This window comes from Falco biarmicus, chromosome 5 (genome assembly GCF_023638135.1).
Source record: "Falco biarmicus isolate bFalBia1 chromosome 5, bFalBia1.pri, whole genome shotgun sequence".
Lineage (NCBI taxonomy): Eukaryota > Metazoa > Chordata > Aves > Falconiformes > Falconidae > Falco > Falco biarmicus.
The window spans coordinates 71,863,453-71,879,102 of NC_079292.1; the positions used below are offsets into that span (position 1 = coordinate 71,863,453).

General features: G+C 37.4%; 1 protein-coding gene across 1 annotated transcript in view; it reads left to right on the forward strand.

Annotated features, from left to right (window-relative positions):
• The window catches only part of PIK3C2G (phosphatidylinositol-4-phosphate 3-kinase catalytic subunit type 2 gamma), a 208,276-nt gene that overhangs the window by 31,610 nt on the left and 161,016 nt on the right, over positions 1–15,650 (forward strand). Inside the window, exons 7-9 of the mRNA XM_056342037.1 lie at positions 2,302–2,372; positions 9,458–9,521; positions 14,368–14,490. Of these exons, the coding sequence (XP_056198012.1) occupies positions 2,302–2,372; positions 9,458–9,521; positions 14,368–14,490 (258 nt within the window). The remainder of the gene's footprint in view (positions 1–2,301; positions 2,373–9,457; positions 9,522–14,367; positions 14,491–15,650) is intronic.

Consider the following 15,650-nt stretch of genomic DNA (forward strand, 5'->3'; position numbering starts at 1 on the left):
GTATGGTATGGACAGAAGACGAGTTGTGAGCAAAACTAGCAGTTACTAGGTCATAGCCATATGTAGCCCCGTTAGTACTGCACTCGGGAAACTGGCATCTATAAGCTATTTTTGTAGGAGCAGTTCAGTGGGGTTGAGAGGCAGATTCTGAAATCAGCTGAGGAAAGACCATCTATTCTCAAAGGCATCTCCTAGCCCCCCAAATACTTACCCTATTTTCTCCATTACAATAACATTTGACACTCTCATGTCAATACACTGAGATAAGGAACAGAGGCGTTTGTATAAGATTAAATGCCCAGACCAAGTGGAGGATAGTGCTTAGGTCTAAGACGCATATATTCAGGGCTTAATGCATGAGAGTGTTTTTCTTACTTTTCCCCCTTCTATTTCATTTGTCTAATTCATCTTTCATTTATTGCCACAATGTGATAAAAGAGATAGTAGCACTCCAGGTGGGAATTCTTTACAGAACATCTGTAATGTATTTAGCTCAGCAAGTTCCTGCTCCTTAAACGGTGCTATTGCTAAATCCCTATATAGCAATCTAAAGCAAAATTAGTGTGAATTAATTCACATGTCAGTTAACATATTTTAATTGAATCCAACCATAGCAGAAACACAAGTTTTTAGGAATGTTAGATTTAAACCAGTATTATACTTCAATGCACTAGAAAAAATGCTAATGTGCTCACCTTATTCTGAACAAGCTTCCAATATTTGAATTCACTAGCATTCAAAATATTAGGAGAAGGCTTTTTCAAGCAAGCAAGAAGACAACGGTACTTTTTTCCTTTAGAATATGGAAATTTTCTTTCAAATTCTGTTTAAGAGGGGGGAAAAATCATGAATCATATTTAATCACTGTTGGGTTACGCTGTTCTCATTTTTCTTGAAATCTTTTTTTATTGTGTGAATGTTATAACAGTAAAAGATTAACAGATGGAATTTTTTTCTTTACTGAAATGTTTTGCTTAAGGTTAAACCATTTTGTCTTCCCTTCACAAAGAATTTGGAAGTTTCATTAGTTTAGTCCAGCTTAAAATGGAGTCATCTTTCAGATTCTTCTGGATCCTCGGCCAAATATAATTTCTCTCCTCTGCTTCACATTTCAGCAATCAAATATTTTAGATCAGTACACATGTAAATAAATAGTCTGTAACTTGGTTGCCTAAGCTGTGCCCATCCCAGCCATCATTTGCATTTCTGGAGATACTAAGAAAAATGTCTGGCTCCTGTTCTAGCCACTAGGGAAACAGAAGCTCATCACCACTAGATGCCTATGTGCTGTGCTGCTCTCCTGCTTCTGTTTTCTTATTTAATTCTTTTCTCTCTCATCCCTCCACCCCTCCTAGTGTTATACCTCTTCATAATGTCATTCCCTTTGTAATCCTTGAACAATAAATTTGAGGTCATGCTTGTCACAAGACCCTCAGTAATTTTCCCATCGAGTTATAGGGATATGGGTTCAAACATGAGTCAGAAAAAGGGCAGAATTTTCAGGACGCGGTGGTGCCACATGCTAACAGTACATGCCTAGCAAATCCATGGGGCTGGAGAAAGGACTATATCTGAATGGGGACAGGTTTGGTCAGCAGAATGTGTCAAATAAGGCAAAATGACAGAATTATTTAGGTTGGAAGGGACCTCACAGGATTTCTTGTATTTAATTTCTGCCCTTTATCTCTTGTCCTGTCAATAAGGGCTACTGAAGAGTCTGACTCACTTGTCTTCATTATTTCCCATCAGATATTTGTACGCATTTTTAAGATTTCCCCTGAGCTTTCCCTTCTCCAGACTAAGCAGTCCCAGGTCAGCCTCTCCTCATACGAAAAATGCTTTAGGGCTTTGATCAATTCCGTGGCTCTTCACTAAAACAAGTCCCTGCAGAGGGGTTGCAAAGGATGCTACAAATGTACTCCATTCTGTTCTCTTAGAAAAGGAAACGGCACTTTGGTTGTGGATGCAAACTGATTTCTGCTGCATCAGAAGTGTATAAAAGGGTACCTTCTGCTGCCTGTAACAAGAAGGCAGAGCCAGGGTTTACTGAGGCCTGGCTATAGTCTTAATCTATATTAGCTAGAAGGAACTACCATGACAATCTGGTTTGGCCTTCTATACAGTATGACCCAGCGTAACACAAGAGAGATTCACCAAACTAAATTTCAGATTGAAACATCCTGAACACTCTGAGAGTTTCTAAATCAACATGCCAACTTTGGAAAATACCAAGCAAATCTCTCCAACATATATTCTTCATATCAGAACACTATATCTCACTCTATGCCCTCTCTTCAACAGCAGGAAGATGACCAAAGACAGTTCAGTGTGAATCAGCTGTTTGAAGACACTTGTGGCTGGAGACTGACTCGGTAAGAATACTGGTATTTAACAGTATTTCTCTTTGCAGTTATTCATCTTTGTAGTGAGCCTCCTGGCCTCAAAGGACAATCCCAAGACCTACTGGGGAGGACAGGAATGATACCAAAGAGAAAGAAATTTGGTCTGATGTTTTAGACTTTTCAGACCTTCTTGTGATTGCTTAGCAAAAATCTATAATTATTTACAGATCTGTGTAATTTTCCCCCATTCTCTCCCTTCCATGTCATTAAAGATTTCATTAGAACTTTCATGTTTTCCAAAGATTCCCAGGATTGAAGGAGTCATAATTTTTATGTGTGCGTTGCTCTTGGAGAATTTTCAAAAGTAAATGCTGTAAAAGTAACAGATTTGCTCTTCATTATGCCTGTGATTTCACAGTTGAGTGATGTTTTGTTTTAGCGTGGTGTGGTTTGGTTTGGTTTTTAATGCAGGCTAGGTATGGCACGCTTTTAACTTCGCACTCAAAGTGCACCTGACTCTAAAGCTAACCTACCGTGGACAAGCACTAAATGAGATAGATTCTTCATTCAACTTTCATTATGTTCCATTTCATGCAGTTAGATAAAGAAGCTGTTAACACTTTTTGTAATGTTTTTCATCAATGTGTTATACAGTACTTTGCCAAGAACGGTAAATGCCACACCTGTCATTTAGCAGATGGAGGAAAATAGAGAGTGACTTGAACAAGGTGGATATCTGGTGCTTACTGAGGACCCATCTGGTTTCCTAGGAGCATGGCCCAAATTTCCATTCTGGTCCTTGGTATAAATACATCAAACCAACCATACAGTCTATAAAGACACTACTTACTGATTGTTTTATTTCTTGTGGTGTAAAGTGTGTGGCCTTTTCCATTGCAAAGAGAGTCTTCAGAGGGGATATGTGATAAAAGATGTTGAGGTGCAAATCAACCATGATCTGCAAAATTTCCTCTGCTACTGTAGGACAATAAATACTTTCTTTCTTCAACCACAAATTCAGTAAATATTGAAAAATTAAAAGCTTGAACTGTGTTTGATCACTATTTCCTGCTGGTCTTATGGATTGTTGATGGGTAAGAGAAAACATTTTCCAGTAGCGATGACCTAGAAAGATCTGTGGTCAGGCCTTGTGCTCTCAAATGCATTTCTAACTTATCTGAGAAAGACGGGTAATAGCTAAGTGACAAAAGTTTGCTGTCCATAATGTGCACAGGAACTGCCTGTGATGATTTGCAGAAGGATTTTACAATGCTGAGCTGAGTGTGTGATAAAGTGGCAGATGAAATTTTGAGAAGATAAATGTAGATGGGAGGAGATGGTCTTAAATTCACATGTGAAATCATAGGCTTCAAGCTGACTTTTACCGCCATGAGTGAGTTCTTGGGGTTATAATAAATAGCTCTGAATGTCATCTTGGTGCACAGCAGCTGCAAAAAAGATAAAACAAATGTTGGGAATTATTATGGAAGAAATGAAAAACCAAACCACAGTATTATGCTACAGTATCAGTGTAGGGTGTTCATTTATCTTGAAGACGGCCGACACTTCTGCTTCTCCCATTTCAAATATGATGTAATAGAACTTGAAAAAGTGAACAGAAGGGGCAGCAAGGATGCTCAGAGGAGTGAAATGCCTTCCATATGAGAAACGAATAGGTAACAATATTCTTCATCCTGATGAAGAGATAATAGAAGATAGGTATTTTATAGATGACAAGTCTATCAAATTGAGGAGCACAGAGAATGTCTGCAGAAAAGGATCATTTACTGTATCTTCCAGTGCAGGATGAAGGGAGCATGAAGTGAAAGTAGCAGTTTCAAGAAAGACAAGAATAGGTATTTCTTTCTATAAGACCTAATTAAGTAATGTCTGGATACAGTCCAGCTTACCCAGGACTGTGTCCAGATGGTTTCCGAATACCTCCAAGGAAGGAGACTCAACAACCTCTCTGAGAAACTTGTGCCAGTGCTTGGTCACCCGGTGAAAATGTGTTTCAGTTTGTGCCCATTGCCTCTTGTCCTAGTGCCTGGCACCACTGAAGAGAGCCTGGCTCCATTGCCTTTTCACCCTCCCTTCGGGTGTTTATATACATCAAGATCACCTTCCCCGCCCCCCCAACCCCCCCGAGCTTTTTCTTCTCTAGGCTAAGCAGTCCCAGCTCTCAGTCTTTCCCTATAGGGGAGTGGCTCCAGTCCTCTCATCATCTTAGTTATCCTTGGACTCTCTCCAGTACATCCATGTCTCTCTTGCACTGAGAAGCCCAGAACTGGACACAGTACTTACTCCAGGTGTGGCATCACCAATGCCGAGTAAGAGAGGAAGGATCCCCTCCCTCAACCTGGTAGTAATACTCCTCCTAATGCAGCCCAGGATACCTTTAGCCCCTTTTAGCCTTTTTTGATGCAAGGGCACATAGCTGGTTCATGTTCAGCTTCCTGTCCACCAGGACTGCCAGGTCCTTTTCTGCAAGGCTGCTTTCTGGGCAGTCAGCCCCCAGCCTGTATCTGTGCATGGGGTTATTCGTCCCCAGGTGCAGGACTTTGCACTTCCTTTTCCTGAAATTCATGAGGTTCCTGTCAGCCCATTTCTCCAGCCTGCTGAGGTCCCTCAGGACAGTAGTACAACCCTTTGCTGTAGCAGCCGCTCTGTCCAGTTTTGTGTCATCAACAAACTTGCTGTGGGTACAATCTTTCCAACGATCCACATCATTAAGACAAATGTTAAAGTAAACAGTACCGGACCCAGGACTGACCCCTGGGGTATACTGCTAGTTACCAGCCTCCAACTAGAGTTTATGCCACTGATCACCACCCCCTGGGCCCAGCCATTCAGTCAGTTTTCAATTTACCTCACTGTGTGCTCATCCACCCCATGGTTTATTAACTTCTATATGAGGTGGTTATGGGTGACAGTGACAAAAATCTATGATTTCATCATGGAAGGTTATCAGGTTAGTCAAAGACTATTTTTGCTTGGCAAATCATTTCTTAATACTTTCTGTCAACCTTCTTGTAGTTCATTTGCCTGGAAATGGTTCTCAGGATTGGTTGCCCCTTCATCCTCCTAGGGTTCAAGGCTGATCGGCCTCTAGTTCTCTGGGTCCTCCTTCTTGAAGATGTGAGTGGCATTTTCTTTCCTCCAGTCTTCAGGGAGCTCTTCCTGAAGATTGCTTAAAGATTGTCAGGAGTGGCCTCAACAATAATATCAGCCAGCTCTCTCAGCATTCATGGGTGCATCCCATCAGGGCACATGGACAGTGTACGTCCGGTTTAAGTATTCTTTAAGCTGATCCTCGTCAGCTTCCTAGTTCATTTCAGGGACTGCACCCTGGAGGTCTTGTCCATGAAACAGCACCACACTAGACTCCTTGCACATATGCAGTCTTTCAGTGTTGTGCTTAAGGCTTGCTCCAGGGTGTGAATTACATATCTTCTGTATTATGGTATAGAAATACCATCATGGTGGACTGCCTCATTTTATGCTGGGTATTTTGAACTCAACCCTCCCTTTTTAATGAATAAACCCCCTAACTGTCTTAGTAGCACTGTAGTCATAGGAGGCCTGGTGTAGGCTCCCACTTGGTGCTACACAAGGTGCACAGCTGGTTCTGTCTAACTGGCTACTCCAAGTATCGTGACCACAAACCTTTATGCACTCCTTAACTCTGGAATCAAAAAAATCACTCCCTGGAGCAAACTTCTTTAGCAGTGTTCACATATTCTTTTTCCCCCATTAACAGCAACTACTTTGAACTGAAAGCACTGGCTAAGAAGGCACTTAGATCTGAAGCATCACCAAAATTTTATGGTGAGGAATACAGTGAAGAAAAGCTTTTATTCTTGTAAGCAACACCACCCTAGCATCTTTTGGGGGAGTAAGCCCCAAAGTAAGTCAATAATATCATAACTGGTCACAACAACTTTTTTTTTAACAGAACTTACAACAATGTCTTTATGCTAGTTCTGCACTGGGATGTATTCCGCAATTCTGTATCTAGCTACGATTGTAATAGGGCTGTAATAGATGGATGCAGTGGCATGGAGATGCAGTAGAATGGTCTCAGCAAGGCTCTGCAAATCTGACTGCACAGAGGAAGGCCAGCAAATTACTTTCCCCTATTGCTGTGTCCTCACAGCTGTGAGTATTTAGATTAGCTAAATAAAATAATGCTCATGGTTGTCTATATGTACTGTAGTTACATTTCTCATTGTAGCACACAAACTCTTGTGTTCTAGAGACCATATTGACAGAGATGCTCATTCTGCTTAGATTCAGCAGAGAAGGAAAAAGAACTGTTTGAACTGGCTTGAGATGAAGTAAAAAGAATTAACTAGAAACTTACCTTTGTAATAATCAGATTTGCTTTCACAGGCAAATATGAACAAATAAAACCAGCAGACCCCTACATTGCTTCATGCACTGATTTTCATAGCTTGAAAAACAAACGCAACATAAATCAAGAAGTGCACCAGAAGAGCTGCAGTTCGTTGGCCCATAATCTCTGATGCTGCGGTGCCAGTAACTATAACATGATGGCAAGTCTGATCTGTGCAGTTAGGCACAGCTTAGTTTTTATCACAGCATGGTGATAAACAGCATTTTAGAAAGCAAACCTAGCACTGATCCACAGTAGGTGCTGCTGCCAGGAAACTGAAAAATGAATGCTATAAGTGTATGCTACATACTTGCCATATTTCTCCCATATAGGCTGGCTGAGGTCTAAGACTAACTCGCTCTAGTTGTTTGTACTTTCTTCTTTTCTTTCCAAAACTGTTGTTGCATATTGCCTTGCTAAAAGAACCAAAAATTTCCTTAATGTTAAAGAAACACTGAATGTTCATTGATTGGTTAGCATTGTCATATTTATACACAACTATCAAAGACGTGAAAGTGAAGTATGTCTGTGTGGTGACATAGGGGTGTATTAGTTATCTAGCAGGCAAAGATTCAGGATAGTGTTAGTGGAGAAATTTTCATCGTTGTCACAAGTTGCTGGATTTGTTTTCTATTAATTATTTAAAATCATGGCTACTTTATTTAAAAAATTCTCTAGGGTAGAATAAACTGATGAAAAATATGCTTATTTTTTAAACCATATTATAACTGATAAAATTATTCTGAAACCTGCATTTAGGCCAAGCATGCTAATAAACATGCTTACCTGTATGCATCAAGGCAACAAGGCAAACTCCTAAGTCCAGAACTGCTTTTGAGCTGGGTAATGCTATGAAAAAGATGTTATGCCTGGAGATTTGGTCAAAGCAGAGCGACAAGTTGTATTAGCTATGATTTAACAGGATTACAGGAGGAACTGCCAGACAGCTACTCAACACACAAACTGCCTGGCTAGATAAAGCTAGTGCAGATGGGAAATAAAAAGCTGTAAAGACAAAACCGTCTGCAGGAGGAGGTGAATAGCAGGCATCTATGGGGGAATGCGCTCTGGTATTAGCACAGGGAAGGCAACCTAACATTGCTCTATTCTGTATGATGATTTCAGTGCAATGACTCTTTCCTTCTCTTGCCATACAATATATATAATGACAGTCTAACCACGTGCTAGGAAACCTGTACTTTGGACCATAGTTGCAACTCTAATCTCTGGTTGCTCAATTAGCCCAACTAAGATGCATGAGGACACACACAGTTTCTCTGTAAACAATAGTCCATTTGCTCTGAAGCAATCAAAATACTTCTGTGACTTTCAGCTACCGGACTGCAATGGGGGGGGGGGGGGGGAGGAGGAATTCCCTTCTAACCCTTCTGAAGAGAAAGAAGCCTAATAAAAAAGATCAGTGGGAAATATAAGAGAAAAAAAAAAAAAAAAGAAAAAAGTCAAGGATAAACTGTCAGAGTAAAACAAACAAACACCGAAGAAAGAATGTAAATTGCAATTTCCACTTTTTCATAAAAGCACATGAAAACCCTGCCTCCCTCCAAGGACCATCAAGTCAATAACATGTCCCTTTTACTAATCAGTAGGCTAGGCAGAGTATGGAAGTGGGAATTAATATTTCCATACCTTTTCCTGAAGATTTGACCCTACAGAGGAGGCTGTCAGAGGAAAAGGAAGGTATATTCCTGTGTGTAACAGCCTTAGCCATGGTCTCATAGGCACCTTTTTTTTGTTTTGTTCCAGCTGGCAAATAAATGACAGCTAGTATTTCACTGTGCTTGAAACACAGAAGATTACACAAATACTTCTTAAAAGCAGAACTGATTCTGTCTGTCTGTTGGAGATAGCACTTGGAGCCCATGGTTCTAAAATGGTGAGGTTACAGCTGAAGCGTCAGTTCTGGAATTCAGTATAGAGACCTGTATACTCTTGTTCATAATCCTAATTAATTTAATGAAGCTTTGCTAAGGCACAGCAATCTTCCTGTACAAACTTCATGGTAACTTCTGTAGCATGACAAAGGCATGGTACTACAGAGTGGTATATGTCGATCTACAGAAGCAGAACAAATTCATAGCTTGGGTAATACTATGGAAAAGGCAGCTGCTGAAACAGTTTGAGCATGTAAACTTGAGAACGCTAAGCAAATAAAGTTTAATGAATTATGTAGCAAAGTGTCCTTTTTTATAATATACAGTTTTATACCTGTGACTTAGTACGGACTTTTTAAATGTAGAGGTTTTCCAGATGTTTTGCCTGGTGCTCTGCAGCTTTAGTCTGTGATGTTACTGAGAAAGAAGGCATTGTAGCATCTACTTACGTCTATCCTTTGTCAAGGTAGTATTTCAGCACTTAACCTTAAAAAGTCAAATAAATTGGGTGTGGAGCTCAATAGACATTGAAATAGCAGATCACTGGAGTTCTTTCACTTGGGAAGCATGTGTCCTCCAGGTATAAGTAGAAGATTTTTACATTTATGGTTTGTGGCAAATGATTACCAAAAAAACAGGGAGATGCAGGCTCAATTGCATGACGCCTACATAATCACTTCTCCTTATTTTATACCAACATAAAATACTGTCAATTAAACTATTCCCAATTTATAGAAGGGGGGGGGGGGGGAAGCAAAAGAAGGGGCAAACCTGTTCTCTTTATCCTATTATTAATTTGATGTTGTTTTCTTTTTTCCAATTTCCAGATGGAACCTTCTCTCAGTTATTAGGAAATATAGAGGTCAAGTGGAACATCTATTGCAAAATCAGGTATTTGTTCTCAGTTTGTTATTACAGAAAAGCATTAACTTATAAATGAAAGTTATCTAATTATTAATCTGTCTCAAATGCAATTAAGGAAGAGTTTTAATTAAGGCTGTTTAACCTGACTTTGAAAGGATATAAATTTTGTTAATAAAACTTGGTTTGAGGTTGGGAAGAAAGTGCTAAAAATTTAAAATATCAAAGGTGACTGTTTCTAAATGTAAAGAAACCTGTAAATAAAAACAGGATAGTTTGGGTTGGCAGTATAATATTTTGAATTAGTAGAGGTATAATACACTGTATGTATCTGCAAAATTTGTCCCTTAGTTTGCAAACCCACAAGCCAATTATTTGCACATCAAGCAAGTGATAGTTTACAGGATTAGGTTTAGGCACCAAAACTCCTAAGAGTTTTAAGTGTTGTGGGCTGCCAAATGAGTGTTACATGCTTGAAGGAAATATCTCTTAGGAAATCTCTGCTGATTAATGTTTTAAGGACAAATAACTAAAGGACAAACACATATAAGAGTGATAGCTTGGAAGAAACCAAATGACTATTTGATTTGAGTTTCAGGTTGTCATGCTAACTGACTTTCTAGGGTTTGGAACTGGAAAGAGATATTCCAGTGCAACCCTTCCAGCGTTATAACTCATTACACTGAAGGACGATTTTCCTTGAAAAATATATATTACAACATCAAATTCTTATTTTGTTTCAGAAATCTGTCACTTGTATTCAAGTGCAGATTTTAATCTTTCTGGATATTCTTGATCCATGGGTATTTCTGTTTTGAATAGTCAGAAAGCATGCACATATATAGAAGTGTGTATACATATATACGTACATATAAATGCACATATACATACAGACATGTACATTAATTCATAAATATATATATCAATACATATGTAAATATATGAGGATAAAAATACTCTACATTTTTGAGTAATTTTTCGACACTTTTGCAGAATGCATACAAATTTAAAAGCTGTTGAACTGTGCCTACCTACAAAGTAGATTTCTGGTTTTGATTCAATGAATTTTCCTTTGTAAGCAACTTCTCAAATGGGACTATTTAGTGTATAAAATGTGATACAGTCAGAACCATTTAGAAAATTGAGGTCCCCAAGCTCAAATGTGCATATATATTTCTTTACTGAAGTAGACCCATCAGTGTAGTTACTCACATTCACTTGAAATTTTAGGGCCTAAAGTAAGAAGATTCCAAATTCAAAGAAAGCCATAATCCCAACATTAATGAGGCATTACAATCCATCCTCTGCAACTGATGCTTTGTAGATATTCCTCAGACCTATAATGAAGAACTCTTAATTTGTTTTTGCTAAAGATTTTTAACTTGAGTAAGCATTTACTATGTGAGCTCATTAACTTTTTATAAAGGGAAGACAGGACGTTTTTCAAATATTCATACTATGCAACAAATATGCCTGTGTTACTCTAAAGCTAAATTTCTCCATAGTTTGTTGTTTTTTGTCTTTTTTTTAACGAGGTCTCATCTACACAGAGACACTCAATATAAGTTCATATAAATTGCTTAAAAGAGCAGGATTGCAAGTTAACGACATAGGTCAGATCACCATGCAGATGTTGCAATTCAGAGGCATCAGAGTATATGGAGCTTTTTCAAATCTGTAATAGTTTAAACTGGTGTTACTGCTGTGCTTTAGTAAGTGGCTTTAAAAATTATGGAGCTGTAATCTAATAATTATAGTCACAAATATATGATAAAGAAAGCAAAAAATGAGAACTCTATTGTTTTCTGATTTGTTAACTTGTTAACATCTGATTAGATTCCTTTAAGAAGGTTTAAATTTGGGATCTTTAGAACAGCCCCCTATCCAAGTTACACGGGAACAATTATGTTGATTTTCAAAGCCAGCACTCACATCACTGGGTAGGTTGTTAACCTTCTTCTGTTTCACCACAATCCACCCTCAGCACATTCTGAACTTTAAACCACTGGGAGTTACTCACATACACTAAATTAAGTACACATATATCTGCTTAAGTTCTGTACTTAGCTGAACTCCCTTAAGCATTCAGTTTTAATCTGACAGATCTTGAGGTTCTCAGTTTTAAAAAAAACATTTATTTTTTTTTGTGCATTTGTGTACCTACTTTCAAACTCACTTGTTAAGGATGTCTGTTGAAAAGCCTGGAGATACCAATACTTCTGACTTATGTGACAAGCCCATTATCATTATTATTAGTAAGATCAATAAATGGGAAATTCATTTTATGATGGATAATGCCTCTATAAAATGAAATAAATAAATAAAAAGTTTAGGGTATTTGGCACAATGTGGGAGCAGGATTGGTGCTGTAGGGATTGCAATGTAAAGAGTATTCCTAGAGTGTGTGTGTGGCCGGGCAACTAGCCATTTTGATTGCCCTGATAATCACTTGACATGCACTTCATTTTTAAATCTATTCAGAATTTACTATTAATGAAGAGAGGAAACTTTGTAAATTTTTAATACAGAGTGTAGAAGTTCTGGAATGAAGTAGTATTTTTTTTATCATATAAATAATGTAAATACCAAAATATCCTTCAAAGGTTCTGCTGGTATTTAAATATGTAGAGGGAAAAAAATCTACACAAGATCTTGACTATAACTTTTTTGGACTTTCAGAAAATTGTTAAGACATTAATGCCCGTCTTCCCTTCTTTGGGACAGAATTCAGTGTCATATGTCTACATATGGAAAAGGAAAACTCTCTACATGATATAACAAAATAGAAATAGCATGAAAAAAGTCATCATTCGCAGTAGAGAGTATTACATGATTTTTTTATGTGCTTACTCTCCTTGATCTGCAATGTGATCCTTAGAAGTAGCTACCATATAAATGAAGTCTATGGTGTAGTAGCTTCTATAAAATATTAAGTACTTTGTTAATTTAGCTCTTAACAGAATATTATTATCCACAAGTGGAGACGTTCCTCAAGATACCCAACTTTCGTTATGGAACAGCATATTTATTTGTACATACAAAAATACATAAACTGTTGGGTTCTTTGATTTTTGTTTGATTTTTTGTTTTTCTTTTATTTCTGTCCAGCAGTATAGCTATTTCTCTAATCAAGAATTAATCTTGTGTATGTCTATGATCATGTGTTGCTCAGAAATTGCCCTGCATGAATGTGTCTTTATAGTCGTAAAATCCCTTTTTCTAATAATCCATACCCATTTGTGAAGAAGAAAAATGCTAATTTAAAATGCACTTAAATGTTAAACTAGAATTTTATTTAATTTTAATTACAAACTTTATACAGTAATTAAAAATATATGTGTATGTGTATATATATATAGATATATATGCATTTCTTCAACTGTACAGTAATTCAGCTTGTATAATGCTTTGCTTTTGGCGATGTTATACATGGCAACAAAGCCATGCCATTTTTACAGGTTTCTACTTCTGCTGGCAACGTATGCGTGCACAGAGAGTAAATCCTGCAAGAGTTCAATTTAGAAGTCTAAGTGGTAGGAAAAATACAAAAGAAAGGGAATGCGCTCCTTGTAATGCACTGGCAGAAGGGTGAATCAGCTTCAGATCAAAGGAGGGTCTAAAGTTCTCAAAGAGATCAGAGTCAGCTGTAGTCTTTCTCTCCAGAACCTCCAGTATGAAAAGGTGTTGCTGTCTTTAATTACTTCAAATCCTCAACAGTTTTATTTAAAAGAATCCTGACCACCAGATATTTGAGGGTATTTTATATATTTCATTTGTGCTTTAGTTCTGCTCAAGGCAGGTAATGTGGAATTAATAATCTCAATGTATTTTTACATTTATTTGTATTAATGACAGGTGGTAACCATCTCAGTACAGTCTGCATATATACCTTTAAGCTTGAAAACAGAAAGTTCAACTTGGTATAATTTTTATTTTTTAGAAATAAAATGTTTGAGTTAGAAAAATGTTTTTATCAGTACATAGATATGCTGTAGCACACTAAAAGGAACGTTTATCAGTACAAAAACATGGGAATATTTATAGGAAAACATCTACTTTTTCAGAGATTGTATTTTAAGGTTTAATTAAGTGATACAATAATGCAGTAAAACCATGAATATTTATTGATTGATTGATTTATTGATTCATTGAACGATTGGAGTACTTAATATTTGAAGATTGCATTTTCCTTCCCTTGGGATCCACTTTTTTTTTCTCTTGATTTCCCTGAAGTATATTTCTAAGGTTATTCATCTAGAGTTTTGTGGGTTTTTTCTAATATGGTAATATTTAAAGATGTAAATTTATTATCAGTAAGACTTAAAAATTTGAGATATATATATATATTGCAGAAAAGCTAGCTGTAGAAGGATTCAGTCCACAGGTGTCTGATTATGCAGCCTCCCACAGAATCACTATTTTTAGAAGGAACATGGATGTTTGCCAGCTCTCACAGGGATGGGTAGGAGACAATATTGGGGATAAATTCATAGTATCATAAAACCCTTAAAATTTGTGAATCATTTGGGTTCAGGCTTCCTTAAAAGTTTTTTTAAAGTGCTTCTACGTTCATGAAGTTGAGATAAAACAATGTTTTGCCTCGAAATCAGTCTGAGATACCAAATTTGTCACCAGTTTTCAACAAGAAGCATTTTGTGGAAGATAATTGGACCTCAACAGCAAATACGCTGTCCTCAGGAAACTATTAGTCACTAGTGATTTCAACATAGCCAGACTAATTCGTGGTGTGTTTGAAATTTGCGTCAGCAGATATGATTTCCTACATACTTACTGACATGAAATTTATAGTAACATGTTTCTGATAAATGGTATGTGTCTACTGTTCGCTTTATTTTTCTTTCCTTGTTACCAACAGCATGAAGTTGAAAATGCGATTGAAGCAGCTAAAGCAATCTGCAGTGTCCTCTCTTTTGTGGAAACCAGAGACATTAGTGATGCAGTCAAGAAACTCCGTGCAGTGTCATTGGTGAAAGCACAGGTAAAAGATGCCTGTTGATGTCCTAATTTTCCCTTTACAACTGGAGCTTGAATCATATCACTAATTTTCTGATTGATCAGAGCTATTCTACTGTCTCACTACATCTTTTCCCTCTGACAAGTTTTAGGTAGAGGCACTATTAAAAGAAGAAAAGATTATTGACAGTGTGTGACAGAGAAGCAACAGAGGACTTGTCCTGTGTTTGCCTGTAACTGATATGCTTCTCTGGTGTTCTTTCTTATTCCCACCAAATACACAAATCTCTGCTTTGCCACATCACCAAATTACAATCATACAAGTTCAAAGTATTTGACTTCCATATACTTAGCATAGTTTCTTAACAATAATAATAATAATAAAAAAATATTCCTTCTGTAGTTGTCACTTCAGTTATGGGTTTTTCAGATATAAATGTCTCTGTTATTTATGCAGAGAAGGACCAGCATCATACAGTCCTGATTTTAGCTGGAATACTCATTCTTAAAATGCTGAAGTGGGTTTTCCAGGAGTTACTTTATCACCTGGGACTTTGGAGGGCAGCATGTATTTTCAGTTTTGTAATCAGCTGCTTTGGTAAGACCTTGGACACGTCACTATGACCTGATTTACAGAAGTTCTGAGCACCCAAAAATTCTTTTGAAGTCAGCATCTTGGAAATACAGGTACTCAGCAAATTTGAAAATCAAGCCATTAATCACTTGGATTTAGTCTGGTGTAACCTTAAGTAATGCTAATTCTTTCCCACCCCAATGGAATTCCCTCTTCACACTTTTTAAAAAAGTTTACTAAGTTACTGAGGATTTTTTTTCTTCCCTTGTGTGGTCTCTGTCTTGTCCTTCTTCCTCACAGCAAATATACTTCAGAAAAACATGCGAAACTGGGCAAGACACTTGCGTACTCAGACCATTACCTGCTTACAAAACTTTTATTCTTTCTCTTTATTGTTGTGAGGATTTTTTAGCCCATGGCTTGGATATCTGTAAGAACCTGGGACAGAAAAGTAAACAATGGGATAACTAGTGTTAACTGAGTGTTGATTACAAGCATGTCTACCTATATAAGTGGAATTTATTTAATTATGCCTCATGCAGTTTGAGATCCCAAACATAAGCGTGGGGAAAGCTAGCATAGTTCATTTTATAACATTTCTTGTGTCATAG